At 53.6% G+C, this 13,592-nt stretch overlaps 1 protein-coding gene across 1 annotated transcript in view; it reads right to left on the reverse strand.

Annotated features, from left to right (window-relative positions):
* Nucleotides 1-13,592, reverse strand: part of RUNX1 (runt-related transcription factor 1) — a 100,194-nt gene that overhangs the window by 13,474 nt on the left and 73,128 nt on the right. Inside the window, exon 6 of the mRNA XM_014535203.1 lies at nt 3,843-4,004. Coding sequence (XP_014390689.1) covers nt 3,843-4,004 — 162 coding nt within the window. The remainder of the gene's footprint in view (nt 1-3,842; nt 4,005-13,592) is intronic.

Genomic DNA, 13,592 nt, shown 5'->3' on the forward strand with positions numbered 1-13,592 from the left:
TGGACGGCCTGGGCCCTTGGTCAACTTCCTCATATTTCAAGCCTATTATTCCAGCAGGGAGAGCTAGTGTCTGCCTCGCTCTCTCTCTCTCTCTCCTCTCTCTCTCTCTCTCTCTCTCCTGCTTTCCCTCCTCCCTCCTCCCACCCTCTAGTGATTTTTTTTATTGCCCTAACACATTTTTAGAAATGACCTCCTCTGTAAACTTGGGGTGAATGTGAAGAGGGGCCATACTACTCATCAGAGAGGTAATTGAAGTTTCTAGAAACAAGCGAGATGTGCGGGAATCTCTGTGCTAATGGGGAAAGCAGGAGTCTGACTTTCAAACAAACACCCCTGTCAATCTTTCCTGAGCGAGTCAGACGTGTGGGCAGGGAAACGCCATCAACGGACAGCGTTCCGGGCCACCCTCCGCGGGCGGCCGCTCCAGCTTGTCCCCAGGCCAGGCCGCACCTCATTCCTCAGGGCTGGTCCTGCCGCTCCCGGGGCCGTGTGTGAGCAAGCTGGGTGCCACTTGTTTTTGCTCCCACGGAGCTGTGACATGTTCAAGAGTTAACAGGAAGCTTGACTCCATCTCGCCAGTAAGATTTATGGAGTGTGGGGAGAAGCTGAGGCAGGAGGAAAAGCAGGAGGCACACACAATCCATTTGTTTTCATCTGATGCAATCCTCCGGACACAAACACTGGACCCGCCCCCTCCTCCTCTTGCTTCACTTGCCCTGAGACGCAAAGGTGAACCCACTGGGAAATGAATGAAAGGTCACCCTGTCGCACGGCGGCGTCTGGACACGCTCAGTCTGTTGTTCCAACGACTGCCCGGTAACTGGTGATGGTACCAAGTTACTGGAATCCTGAGTGAGTCGGGGGTTTGTCACGGACGTAGGAATGGAATGATGCTGCGGTCTCAGCCGTCAGGGAAAATAGGGTTTCACTTGTGGGCAGGATATCTGAATGATCTTAAATACTGCCCGCGAGTCTCCTCCTGTCTACATAGTAACAGCGTCACCATTCAGTTGGTCAAATTACCCCTTTTACAACGGATGATCAAACAACTTAGGCCCTAGCCGGTTTGGCTCAGTGGATAGAGCATTGGCCTGTGGACCGCAGGGTTCCGGGTTCGATTCCGGTCAAGGTCATGTACCTCGGTTGTAGGCTCTTCCCCAGCCCGGGCCCTGGTCAGGGCTCTTGCAGGAGGCAACCAATCCATGTGTTTCTCTCACATCGATGTTTCTCTCTGTCTTTCCCTCTCTCTTCCACTCTCTCTAAAATCAATGGAAAAATATCCTTGGGTGAGGGTTAAAAAATATAAATAAAAAAAACCCCAACAACTTGGGCCCTTTAGATATGCTCAGATTCAAATGATCTATTCAAATATTTGTTTTCAATTTGATGTCCAGTTTGATACCGCCTACCAGGCCTCACCAGTTACACCCCTGGGGGGTGGGGGCAGCTCATTTGCCCTCTGGCTGGCCTGGTGCCCCCTAGTCAACTCCAGCGTGGGCGGAGGGGCAGACCCTGTGAGCACAGGGGCTTTGAAGGAGCAGGAAATCTGGGGATTAGGAGGGGCAGGTATTTTCGCTGGAAATGTTGCCCCACCGAAGGGGCTAAAGATTGGCCGTGACAGCTCAAGTTCTCATCCTGCAGTTTTCTGGGATGAAAGCAGCCCCATGCCAGGCCCTGCCCCCTGCCCCACAGGATTAAACAGCCTGAGCAGATAATGGCTGCCTTCAAGGGAGCTTTCTCATGACTCAGAAAAATGCATGCCGTCTGTCGCCCGGGTTGGCAGCTAAACATTAACTTCTTTTAAAAAAAGCAGAAGGAAAAAAGCAAAGAAAACCTCCGGATGACAACTCTTCTCAGACAAGGTGTGGAGTCTGTCTGCAGAGGAGAGAGAGAGGCAGACAGAGTGCAAGTCCCGTGCAGAAGGCAGCCCAGGTGGGGCTGGGGGGCAGGACAGCGCAGAGCTGGGGGCGGGGCGAAAGGGAAAGGCAGGCCAGGGCAGGGCTGGGTTCTAAAGCTGGGGCCAAGTGGCCACTTCTGTGTCTCCCCCTCCCCGGCCCCAGCCCCAGCCCCGGCCCCAGCACAGGACCCACTTTCAGGCCGGGCTCAGCCCTGCTCGAGGGGGAGATCTGCTAGTGAAAAGCATCTCCCGTGCTGCTCTCTGCGATTCTCACTGCTCCTCCCTCCACGTCAGCAAAGGGCCATCGGGTGCAGAAATGGGACCCGGTTTGTACCCACTGCACACCCTCATGCCATGACGCATCCTCCACACTTGGGGGTGCCTGAAGCTGGGTTTGGGGGCGCTCACAGTACCCATTTTTTTTAAAATCACCCTTATGTTTGATCACTTGGCCCCTCCGGTCCTTGGACTATAAGATGCCAACCAGGTCAAAAGACGTAATGAATTCCAAGGGACAGACCCCAAACAGGGCCCTTGCCCAGGAGAGCAGGCGTTGTTTCGGAAGCAGGCCACGGCCAGCCCGCGGGCAGAGCAGCGCCCCGAGCAGAATCAGTGAGACTTGACAAGGGCCTCGGGAACAGGCCTTCTAAACCACAAGCCGAGCAGCCGTCCTCATGCCTGCGCTACTTCCTCACTGCCGGAGCCCGTGGGTGCCAGGAAGATGTTGGCACCCGTGGCCGGAAGCAGGTGAAAACTGGACAAGTCGGTGGCTTCCCTACGGCACGCCAGCTCCCAAGGAACGCGAAGGCCCTGTTCTCACCTGGGGGTGGTGTGGGGACATCCGGCAAGGTCTGGGGACATTCTGTGGTTGTCTCCATGGAGAGGCGGGGGCTACTGGAACCCAGAGGCCAGAGGCGCTACTAAGCACCTGCATTTCACGGACGGCCCCCCAACCAAGAGCTGCCTGGTCCCCAGTGCCATCGGTGCCCCTGTTGAGGAGCTCTGAGAAGAGGCTAAAGCACCTGGTGAACCCCAAGCAACCCCAACTGTCTGGACAGCACAACACTGGGCCACCCTGGAGATGCCGGACACGCGGCCTTGCCTTTGCCCGCCCCTCGCCTGCTCTAACTGATCCCGAGGAGGGAAGAGCCATGCAGCCACCGGCCCTGGGCGGGAAGTGTGTGTGCGGCCGTCGGAGGCTGAGGTCCCGGAGCCATTGTCACGACCCCGCCCAGCTCCCATGTCACAGCCCACGGAGGCTTGCTCTCAGCAAAGGGATGTTTCTCTGCAGCTCCGAGTTCCCTGCCCACGAGCAAAGATGAGCGCCAAGCCCGGAAGTCCCGCGGTGAAATGCCTAATATTAGTGAGCTGGTGCTAACGGCATGCACGAACCCCGCCACCCGGGCTTTCCACGGGGCCTCCGGCCTGGTCTGAGCAGCTCCTAGTGGAACTGTCTCCCTTGGGGTGTATTCACTTGCTTCCCATCCCACGGGGACCCCAGGGTGCTGGTCACACGTGACCCATGAAAACTGGTCACGTGACCCATCCCAGCTGCGTTCCGCAGGCCGACTTCTTCCTTCTATAGTGTGATTAACCCTCCAGCTGCCACCTTTGCTTGTGGAACGTGAGCCACCCCACCACGCCCCAGGTGTCCACTTCTCCAGGCCACCCCTGCCGCTGGGAGTCAAGGCCGGGCAGCGCATGGCCGTGGGACCGGGAGCTGGACAGCCCTGTCTTTAAACCACATCTGAGCCCATGAAAAGTGACGCCACCCGCTCCACGCATCTCCTCTGGTCCCGCGACCTCCCACTCCGCGACCTCCCACTCCGCGACCTCCCACTCCGCGACCTCCCACTGCACGACCTCCCACTCCGAGACCTCCCACTCCGCGACCTCCCACTCCGAGACCTCCCTCGCTTTCAGAGGGTGTCTCCGGGCCGCTTACTTGAGAGCCGGCTGGAAATCTCCGCGGAGAGGGTCGTCATGCCGCTGGCCCGGCCCGGCGAGATGGGCGTCGCTGGGTGCACGGAGGGAGAGGCGATCGAGCCCAGGTACTGGTAGGACTGGTCGTAGGACCAGGGCGGGGAGGGCTGGATCTGCCTGGTGTCTGCGGAGAACCGGGAGGTCAGTGACAGGTAGAGTGGGAGGGATTAAAAAAAAAGTCTTTTAATAAGAAACCAGTTTCCTTTGTCTCAGTATGTCACACGTGTGTGGCCTCTCTGCCAGTGTCCCGTAAGCTCACTTAAGTCCAAGTATTTGCTTTTGTTTGGCCTTTTCTCCCCCCAAAATACTGAAATGTAGTTTATATTTGGTTCTTGAAGGTTTCCCTCTGCTAACTCCCTCCACAGGCTTTATTTCATCACTAGAGGCCCAGTGCACAGATTCGTGCACCGGTGGGGTCCCTCGGCCTGGCCTGCGGGGATCAGGCCGAAACCAGCTCTCCGACATCCCCTGAGGGGTCCCCGATTGTGAGAGGGTGGTTCTAGGGTAACGCACCCCAGAATCGGGCTCCCTCCTCTCTGGTTCTGGGTGTGTCACCTGAGAACCGCAGCTGCCAAGTCACTGCGGCTCGGCAGCTCCTGTGTTGAGCATCTGCCCCCTGGTCATAGCTACTGGTTGGACGGTCGAGCGGTCGGACGGTCGCTTACACTTTTATATATAGAGATGAGAATAATGATGAGGAAGATTTCCCGGTGGAGTGTTTTTTTGTTTTTTTAAAATATATTTTTATTTTAAAATAAAAAAGAGAGAGGGAGGCAGAGACAGAAACATCAATGATGAGAGAGAATCATTGATCGGCTGCCTCCTGCATGTCCCCCACTGGAGATTGAGCCCACAACCTGGGCATGTGTCCTTGACCAGGAATCGAACTGTGACCTCCTGGTTCACAGGTGGACGCTCAACCACTGAGCCCCCCCGGCCGGGCCAGGTGGAGTGTTAACGTTCAAACTGTCGAGCTGCTCGTAGTGACTGTGCAGACATTTCAGCGTCACCAATAATCACATGACCACCATCAGAAACGTTTCCCAACTCAGTGGCCACCTGTCTGTACTTAGAGAGCAAAAAAGAAGGTAAAGTGTTTTTTTCTTTTTGTACCTTTGGCAGAAAGAACCCACAGGGTCTGAAATGCTTTCTGTTTAGGGGAATTTTCTGCCAAGGCCGGTGGAAAGGCAGGCCCGGCCGGGCAGCTGGCCCTGCGGCCCGATGACGCTCGCAAACCCAGCCCCGGAGCTGGCTCCGTCACCCGACACCGAGGGGTCCTGCCTCTTCCCCGGGGCAGAGTGTGGGCAAGAACGTTCTAGGCTGCCAGGAAAGAGGCCCAGGACGGCGACGGGACCAGAGTTGGCTTCGGAAGGTTTAGGTGAAAAGGATTTTGGAAACTGGACTCCAGCGTTCCCAGGAGTCTGTTCCCAAAAGCATCACGCTGTTTGCAGGTGAAAAGGAGGAGAAAAGCCCTGACCGGTTTGGCTCAGTGGATAGCGCATCGGCCTGCGGACTCAAGGGTCCCGGGTTTGATTCCGGTCAAGGGCATGTACCTTGGTTGCGGGCACATCCCCAGTAGGGAGTGTGCAGGAGGCAGCTGATCGATGTTTCTCTCTCATCAATGTTTCTAACGCTCTATCCCTCTCCCTTCCTCTCTGTAAAAAATCAATAATATATATATGTATATATATATGGAGGAGAAAAAAAAACCCTCTATTTTTGGGCAAAATACGTAAGAAAATGCAGATTGGACATTGCCCCACCAGAAGCCGGCTTTACATTTCTTTAGGTCAAACACGAACGTTCTCTGTGTCCCACCTTCTTTGTGGACAGAGGGCACAGCAGACTACACCACCTGGGGCCCAGCCGGGACTCTGCACGCTGGGCGTCACTCTAGAGAGGAAGCCGCCCAGGAAAAGAGCAGGTGTGAGTGTTGTCCGTGCCGCGGCGTAGACGTGCGTTATTCCCCCGGCGATGCCATATCCCCACCTGCTCCACAGCGGCTTCCCGGCTCCCAGAAGGGCCTCTCTGCTCAGCTCCCCAACGTTGTATCGTGGGCAGCGCACCAGGCACCTGTAGCCCCACCCAGTCTCCCTTCCCATTCTTCTCCCCACAGCCCCCCACCCTTCCCTCCGACGGATCCATTTCTTTCTATCTTCTTTTATTTTTATCCTCAACGGAGGATGTTTTTCCATTGATTTTTAGAGAGAGGGAAGAGAGAGGGAAAGACAGAAAGAAACACTGATGTGAGAGAAACACATCGATGGGTTGCCTCCTGCACGGGCTCTGACCAGGGCCCGGGCCGGGAAGGAGCCTGTATCCGAGGTACCTGCCCTTGACCAGAATTGAACCCAGGACCCTTCAGTCTGCAGGCCGACGCTCTATCCACTGAGCCACACCGGCCAGGGCATCTTTTCTTTTCTTAAATAACTGAATTATTAAGTTTGAAAAACCTGGGCAGCTATCTTAACTGGGAATCTTTGAATCTAATTGTAAAGTCAGGTTTTCATGGGCTGCTGAATTTTAGAGAATTCGAGGAGCTGCCAGGAGTGAGAGAGAGAGAGACCCATTTGAAACTCAGGGGCGAATACACGGGCAACCAAAGATGTCAGACAACCTCACAGCTCACAGCGTTCCCAACCACGGACAGGCTGCTCAGGGTTCCCACAGCGCTGCACGCATTTCGCTCCCGGGGGGAGAACGCAGGCTCAGCTCTCCTGTGAGACGCATGTGTCCTCGCTACCACCCTCGCCGAGCGGATCGGCAGCGCTCAGATATCTGAATCACTTACCGAGCGAACAAAAGGCGTTTTGTAATCGTCACTAAGCCCCCAGGCTGCGGATTGCGGCGGCGGCGCAGGCCGGGGCAGACAGCCCAGCACCAGCCCGTGTCTGAGGCCCCGGCAAGCACACGTACCAACCCGGGATGCGTGCTCCGTCATGTTTTCCTGGAGCGGGAGCGACGTGCGAGGCTCTTCTGAACTCGTAATTAAGCCGCGAGCCTTGCCCATGTTTCACAGCCTCTTAACAATACGCTTTGGGAAAACGATCTTTATGATTAAAGTCTACATTCTATGATTTTTCTGAACACAGGGTTTCAGACTCAACGTCTTCTCCCTTCTCACCCCAACTCAGCCCCCACCCCGTGTCGGAGGGGAGACAGCACTGAGCACCCATGGGCCCCCTCCCCGGATCCGTGTCCGCCCCTGTGGCCGCGGCGGCGGCTTCACTGCCCGGGGGGGCCAGAAGGTGGTGGTGGCGAGCTGCTCACATCCTGTGTGGGAGTTTCCTGCTTCTACCTTATTGTTAATAAAAAGCCGAAACCAAAATGAAAACAGAAAACGAAGGGCCGAGAATATGGGGAATGTGAGTTCATGACTCAGGTACCCTCCCTGCTCGGACGGGGCCAACACGAACACGTGAACGCACGTGTAGACGTGGCAGTGCTGTGGGCCGCCTGAACCCCGAGCTGAGCGTCGGGAGAAGTGCTGTGTGGTGACCCCGGGTCACCTGCTCACACTTTGTTTTTTTAAAAATATATTTTTATCGACTCCAGAGAGGAAGGGAGAGGGAGAGAGAGAGAGAAACATCAATGATGACAGAGAATCATTGATTGTCTGCCTCCTGCACGCCTCTTACTGGGAATCGAGCCTGCAACCCGGGCAAGTGCCCTGACCGGGAATTGAACCGTGACCTCCTGGTTCATAGGTCAATGCTCAACCACTGAGCCACGTGGCCGGGCATCACTTTCTTACTCTCACCTGTGCCAGGAGTTAGGGGAGGAGAGGTGGAGGTGTGGTGCGCGGTGGCGCTGTGATCATAACCTTGTGCGCTCTGGGAAGCGGGAGGAGGCAGGGGTGAGACGGGGGCGCCCAGGAAAGAAGCCCAGGCCGAGGGAGAGAGCCTGTCAGTCATTCTCCGAGAGCAGGGCTGCCTGTCCCCGGGGGACCGCCTCTCATAAGACCACCCTCAGCTGGACCAAAGTGCATTGAAGATTTGCTCTGGGCACGTGCTAACTCCCTGGGAACAGCCTAGTGAGCAGGACCTATAGGGTCCCTGTCCCACTGGAGCTCACAGCCTGTCTTAGTGACCATGTCAGGGCCGTCGGATGCTTGGAAAGGCTGCTTCCTATCGCATTAGTGCATCATGCTGAGGGTTGCTTCATTCATTCATAGGGTCATGAAGTGATTCACTTCCTCATTCCTTCATGTTGCCAACAAACATTTTGCTCCACTAGGGCTACTGACGTGGGGACTCTGTGGTGAATGGACACAGGACTTGCCTCCAGGAGTGGTGGCTGGTGGGGGACCTGCAGGCTGTACCCAGGAGAACTGCTGGGTTATCTGCTTCACCTGGACTTGCACACAGCCGTTCCCACGTCAGAGATAAGAGCCCCAGCGGTATTTACTGCATGCTTAAGGTCTTCTCCTGAGAGGAGCAAATTAAGGAAAGCATCTAATGTAAGCCACACAAAGATTTCCGCTTGAGCCCGGCCTTCACCGTACACCAGTTATGACCTTGGGAGGGTCACCTGTTTCTCCCTTACACAGTCTTCCTACTTCCAAGGGTAATAGTGAGATAAGTGAGATGAGGCATATGAAGCAAGCGTTGCAGTTTGGGGCCACAGTAAACTCACAGTAAGTCTAATTCTTGGGTTAGGATGCGACTGAAAGGAAGGAACCCATGCCCAGGGGCTTGCCTGACGTTTGTGCGTGAGGCCACAGCCCCACTCCGGGACGAGGCTCAGGTAGCAAACTGTTCACTGACCAAGACTCAGGAGATGATGGTGAAGAGCCAGGAACACTGGAGGCTTGGGGTGAGGATGGAGAAGGCGAGGATCCATGTTCCCATGAAAAACCGCGGGACTTGGGAGTTTAAGCGAGTCTCCTGCATCTGCTTTTTCTAGGGCACACGGTGTCAGTGCAGCTGCTTCACAGGCTGCTTTGTGACGGTTATTTTCATCTTTTTGATGCCCAAATAATGGGCAGAACAGAGCTCCCTCTCCACGCCATGATCCCTACTCCCTCCCAGTGGAAATGAGGTCAAAACGGGACGGGGGCGAGAGATAGGAGTAAGGTGGGTGAGGCTAGGGCTGAGCTCAGAGGTATCTATGGCCCGCACCGGTAGGAAGAAACTAGAGGGCTTTAGCTGTGGACGACACAATGTCACGAAGTCTCCAGCGCTAAAAATGAGCCCGTCCAATGGCTCTTGTCAACTGCTCTGCTGCCTCCTTGTTCAGCCCCGATATGTGAAGAGCTGGGAGTCATCACTCCCCTCTTCACAATAAGGAAAAAGCTGAATAAAGTGAGGATCCACGACTCTTCGTGGGCCTTTCAGAGAACGGAGGTCACAGGGAAAACTGCCACCCTGGCATCTCGAGAGGCAGGGGAACACCGAGCCACCGGGTGTCTGCCTCCTGGGGGCAGAGGTCGCCGGCCTCAACCCGGAGGGACGGACACCTAAATGGTAACTCAGACAAATCATGGGAGGCTGAGTGTAGTTGCGGGCGAGAGAGAGAGAAACTCCTGGGGCTGTAGTCATATGTGTGTGTGTGTGTGTGTGTGTGTGTGTGTGTGTGTGTGTGAGTGTGCACATGGGGAGCGTGTAGGGATGCTTTCCTGGGTTTTTCATCCATGAACTCCCCAGTTCTCACGGATCCAGCATAACAGTGGGTTAGAGCCAGCAGAGCTACAGGACTATTTAAGGAAGAGTCCGTAGGGAAGCCCACGGACAATGATGGAGACAGAAACAGGGACGTTAGAGGAATTTGAAGCTTCTGACACCTCCATCTACAGCAGACATCACACAGCCCAGCTCCTGGCGGCTTGAACAGAAAATCTCACACTGAAGTCCTGTGTACCCGATACATCATGTCCAGCTTTCAAATCAGGAACCATAAGGCCAGAAAAAACAGTATGAAGGGACAAAACAGGCATCAGAACTAGACTCAGAGATGACATAGACTTTGGAATTACCAGACAGGGAATTTAACTATGATTACTACGGTAAGGACTCCAGTAGAAAAAGATGACAGCATGCAAGAAAATATGAATAGCGTAGGAAGAGAGACGGAAACTCTAAGACTGAAAAGTAAACTCTAGAAATGAAAACACTGTAACAGAAACGAGAAGTGCCTTTGGTGGGGCCATCAATAGCTGGACATGCTGAGGGGAAAATCATTGAGCTTGAAAATATGCCAACAGAAACTTACCAACAGAAAGGTAAAGGGAAGAAAGCGGGGAGTAGAAGAAGATCTATGACCTTGGGGACAATTTCAAAAGGTGTAACACATGCAAAGTGGAAATCGCAGAAGAAAAAGAAAGAGAAAACAGAATGGGAGAAATATTTGAAGTATTATTGGCCAAGAATTTTACAAAATTAATGACAGACACCAAACCACAGACCCAGGAAGCTCACAGAACATCAAGCAAGCTAAACACCAAATAATCTACATTTTGGCCTAGTGTGTTGAAACTGCAGAAAACTTGAAGACAAAGAGAGAAGCTTGAAAGAAGCCAGAAGTGAGCGGGGAGGGGGCACGTTACATAGAGAGTAACAAGAGGAGGATTACCGCAGACTCCTCTTCAGGAACCAGGAAGGCAAAAAGAGAGGCGGGAAATATTTAAAACGCTGAAAGAAAAAAAACCACCCACCTAAGCCACCAACCTAGTATTGTCTATTCAGCAAAATAAACCTTCAAAGGTACCAGAGAAATAAAGACATTCTTTGACACACAAAAGCTAAGACAATTCATCCAGCAGACATGTTAAAATAAGTTCATCAGGGAAAGAAATATAACAGGGGTCACAAACTCGGATCGATGTAAAGGAAGAATAAATGAAGGAAAAGAAAAATCTTACTTTCCTATTCTTAATGGATCCAAAAGATAATTTTCTGTTGAACATGACAATAGTAATAACGTACTGGGTAATGACAACATATGGATAAGTGAAATGAAATACAGAAATGGAAAGGAAGAAGTGGTGTAGTGTGACTTTTAAGAGTTGTCATACATGTGTTTTGCAACTCCAGGGCAACCACTAAAACTTTTAAAAAGTATAACTGACATGCTAAGAGGGGAGATAAAATGAAATCACATAAAATGCTGTTAAAACCAGAAAATGAAGAAAAAGAGGGGGGAAAATCAGATGCAAGAAATATGAAACAGTCAACAAGCATGGTAGATGTTAATAGAACCGTCTAAGTAATCTTAACCTTAACTATGAATGGCCTAAATGACCAATGAAAGAAGAGAGATTATCAGAGCGAATGAAAAACAAGACAACTATGTGTTGTCTACAAGGAACCCAGGTTAAATATAAAGACTCAGGCTAAGAGACAGGGGTGGGGGAAGACAGACCATGCGAACACTGACCAAAAGCAAGCCGGCGTAGCTATGTTCATTTCATATAAAACCTACTTCAGAAGAAGGGACAATGTCAGGGACAAAGAGGGGAAATACATGATGATAAAGGAGTCAATTCTTTAAGAAGACACAATCATCTTTAAAACGTAGGCACCTAACAACAGAGTGTGAAACAACGTTTAGAACACAGGTGGCAACAACGTTGAGAACTACGAGGAAAAGTGGACAAGCACAAACACTGTGACCGATGAAGAGTTCAACACCCTCTCGGTCACTGACCGCCAAGCAGGCAGAAAATTCGGGCAGAGTTGACCCGAACAGTCCTACCAACCAACTTGCTCTAACATTTATAGAACATTCCGCCCAACAACAGCAGAGTACACCTTCTTCTCGAGCTCGCAGGGAACACTCACCAAGACAGAGCCCATTCTGGGCCATAAAACACACCTTAACGCACTGAAACGAATGGACGCGGTGCAAAGCAGGTTCTCCGGCCACCTGGGTTGAAACTGAGAAATCAGCAACAGAAACAAAGCCAGAGAACATGCAAGTAACTGGTGCTTCCCCAACACACTTCTAAGTAACCTCAGCGTTAGAGAAGAAGCCTAAAGAGAAATTAAAAGATATGCGGAACGAAACGAAAATCCAGCTCGTCAAAATCTGCGGGATGCAGGGGAGGCGGCGCTCGGAGGGAAATTGGTAGCATTGAGTGCATACAATAGACAAGGAGAATGATCCAGAATCAATAACCTACGCTTCTACCTTAAGAAACTGGAGGAAAAAAAGAGCAAAATAAGCCTAAGGCAAATAGAAGAAAAGAAATAATAAACACGAGGGTAGAAACCACTGAAATAGAACACAAAAGTGACAAAACCGATGAAACCCGAAAGCTGTTGTTTGAAAAGCTTAAGATGCTCTACTTTGTCCTCGAGCTCCCTCAGGCCACAGGAGAGGGGGGCCAGGGACTCCTGACTCCACTGAGGGTGGCTCAACTACCACCCTCCCAACCTGGGTCCCCCAGCACCACCTGAGCTGGGACATCGCCCCCTCAGCCTGGGCCAGGGGAAGGTGGGTGGGGGTCTGTGGCTTGGACGTGGTTGTTACAGTGAGCAGGCCCTTTCTTTTTCTTTCTTTTCTTATAAATATGTATTTTCTTATTGATTTCAGAGAGGAAGGGAGAGGGGGAGAGAGAAACAGAAACATCAATGAGAGAGAGTCATTGATCGGCCGCCTCCTGCAAGCCCCACACTGGGGATCGAGCCCAACCCAGGCCTGTGCCCTGACCGGGACTTGAACCATGACCTCCTGGTTCCTAGGTCAATGCTCAACCCCGGAGCCATGCCAGCCGGGCTCTTTGGCTCTTTAGCTGGCATCTTTAAAACGCCTTCCAGGCGCCTTTCAGAGCCATGTGAGAACACAGACCAGACAGTTACGTCTGCCACCGGGTCCTCGTGCCTGTTTCTGAAGGAGCCAAGCCTGGTTGGTGAACATATAAACCACCAGGGCCGCCCTGGCCTTCTCCCCCACCCTCCCCCCTCCCTCCTCGGCTTGGAGTGGGCAGGGCCGCCCCCAGGGTGTCCTCCAGGGCCACCTCAGTCATGGGCAGCTGCTGTCATGCCCTCCTGGAGGCCTCGGGACGCACAACAGGATGTGACTCAGGCCTCAGGGATGTGAGTCAGTCTCCGGGGCGATGTGTCAGGGCGAGCCCCAGGGGTGGCCGGCATCTCCCGCCGGGACCCCTGGGAGGAACGGCAGCTCCCTGCAAACACAAGGGGCACCCGTGCCTCGCTGCCACCCCAGGACGGTGCGAGATCGGCTTCGAGGCCAGGAATCGGGTCATTCTCTGCTGTGAATGGGGCATGACCCTGAAAGCCCCACTGTTTTCCTGAAGCCCTGATCCCCCCTCTGGCCCCTGCAGCAAAAGTGCAGCCACCCTGGGGGGGTGGGGAGGGGGTGCGCCAGGTAGCACAGGCTGCTATCAGTGCAGTCCCATGGTAATGTGAGTCAGTTCCCACCAGCCCCGAATCCTGGAAGAGGAGAGGTTGTGAAAGACGCTGGTATTTGCCAAGCGCTTGTCTCCGCTGGCTGCAGACATCTGGGTTAGTCATGCACGGCCAGCCGGGCGCATTCATTGTTCCGGCAATTACTCTGCAGGGAGGCATCCAGGGCCAAGCCGGGGCAGAGCCCTGCCCGGGGCGCCTGCCTCGGGGCCTCCGGGTGTGAGGGACCTGTCCTCGCAGCCCCCCCATCCCTGCCTGCCACAGGGACGGAGGAGGAACGGGGCGGTCACGGCATCACTCCCTGCCTCTGGGACCCGAATTCCGCGTGGGCCTGGGAGGCTCCGTGG

The sequence above is a fragment of the Myotis brandtii genome, unplaced genomic scaffold, assembly GCF_000412655.1.
Source record: "Myotis brandtii unplaced genomic scaffold, ASM41265v1 scaffold139, whole genome shotgun sequence".
Taxonomy (NCBI): Eukaryota; Metazoa; Chordata; class Mammalia; order Chiroptera; family Vespertilionidae; genus Myotis; species Myotis brandtii.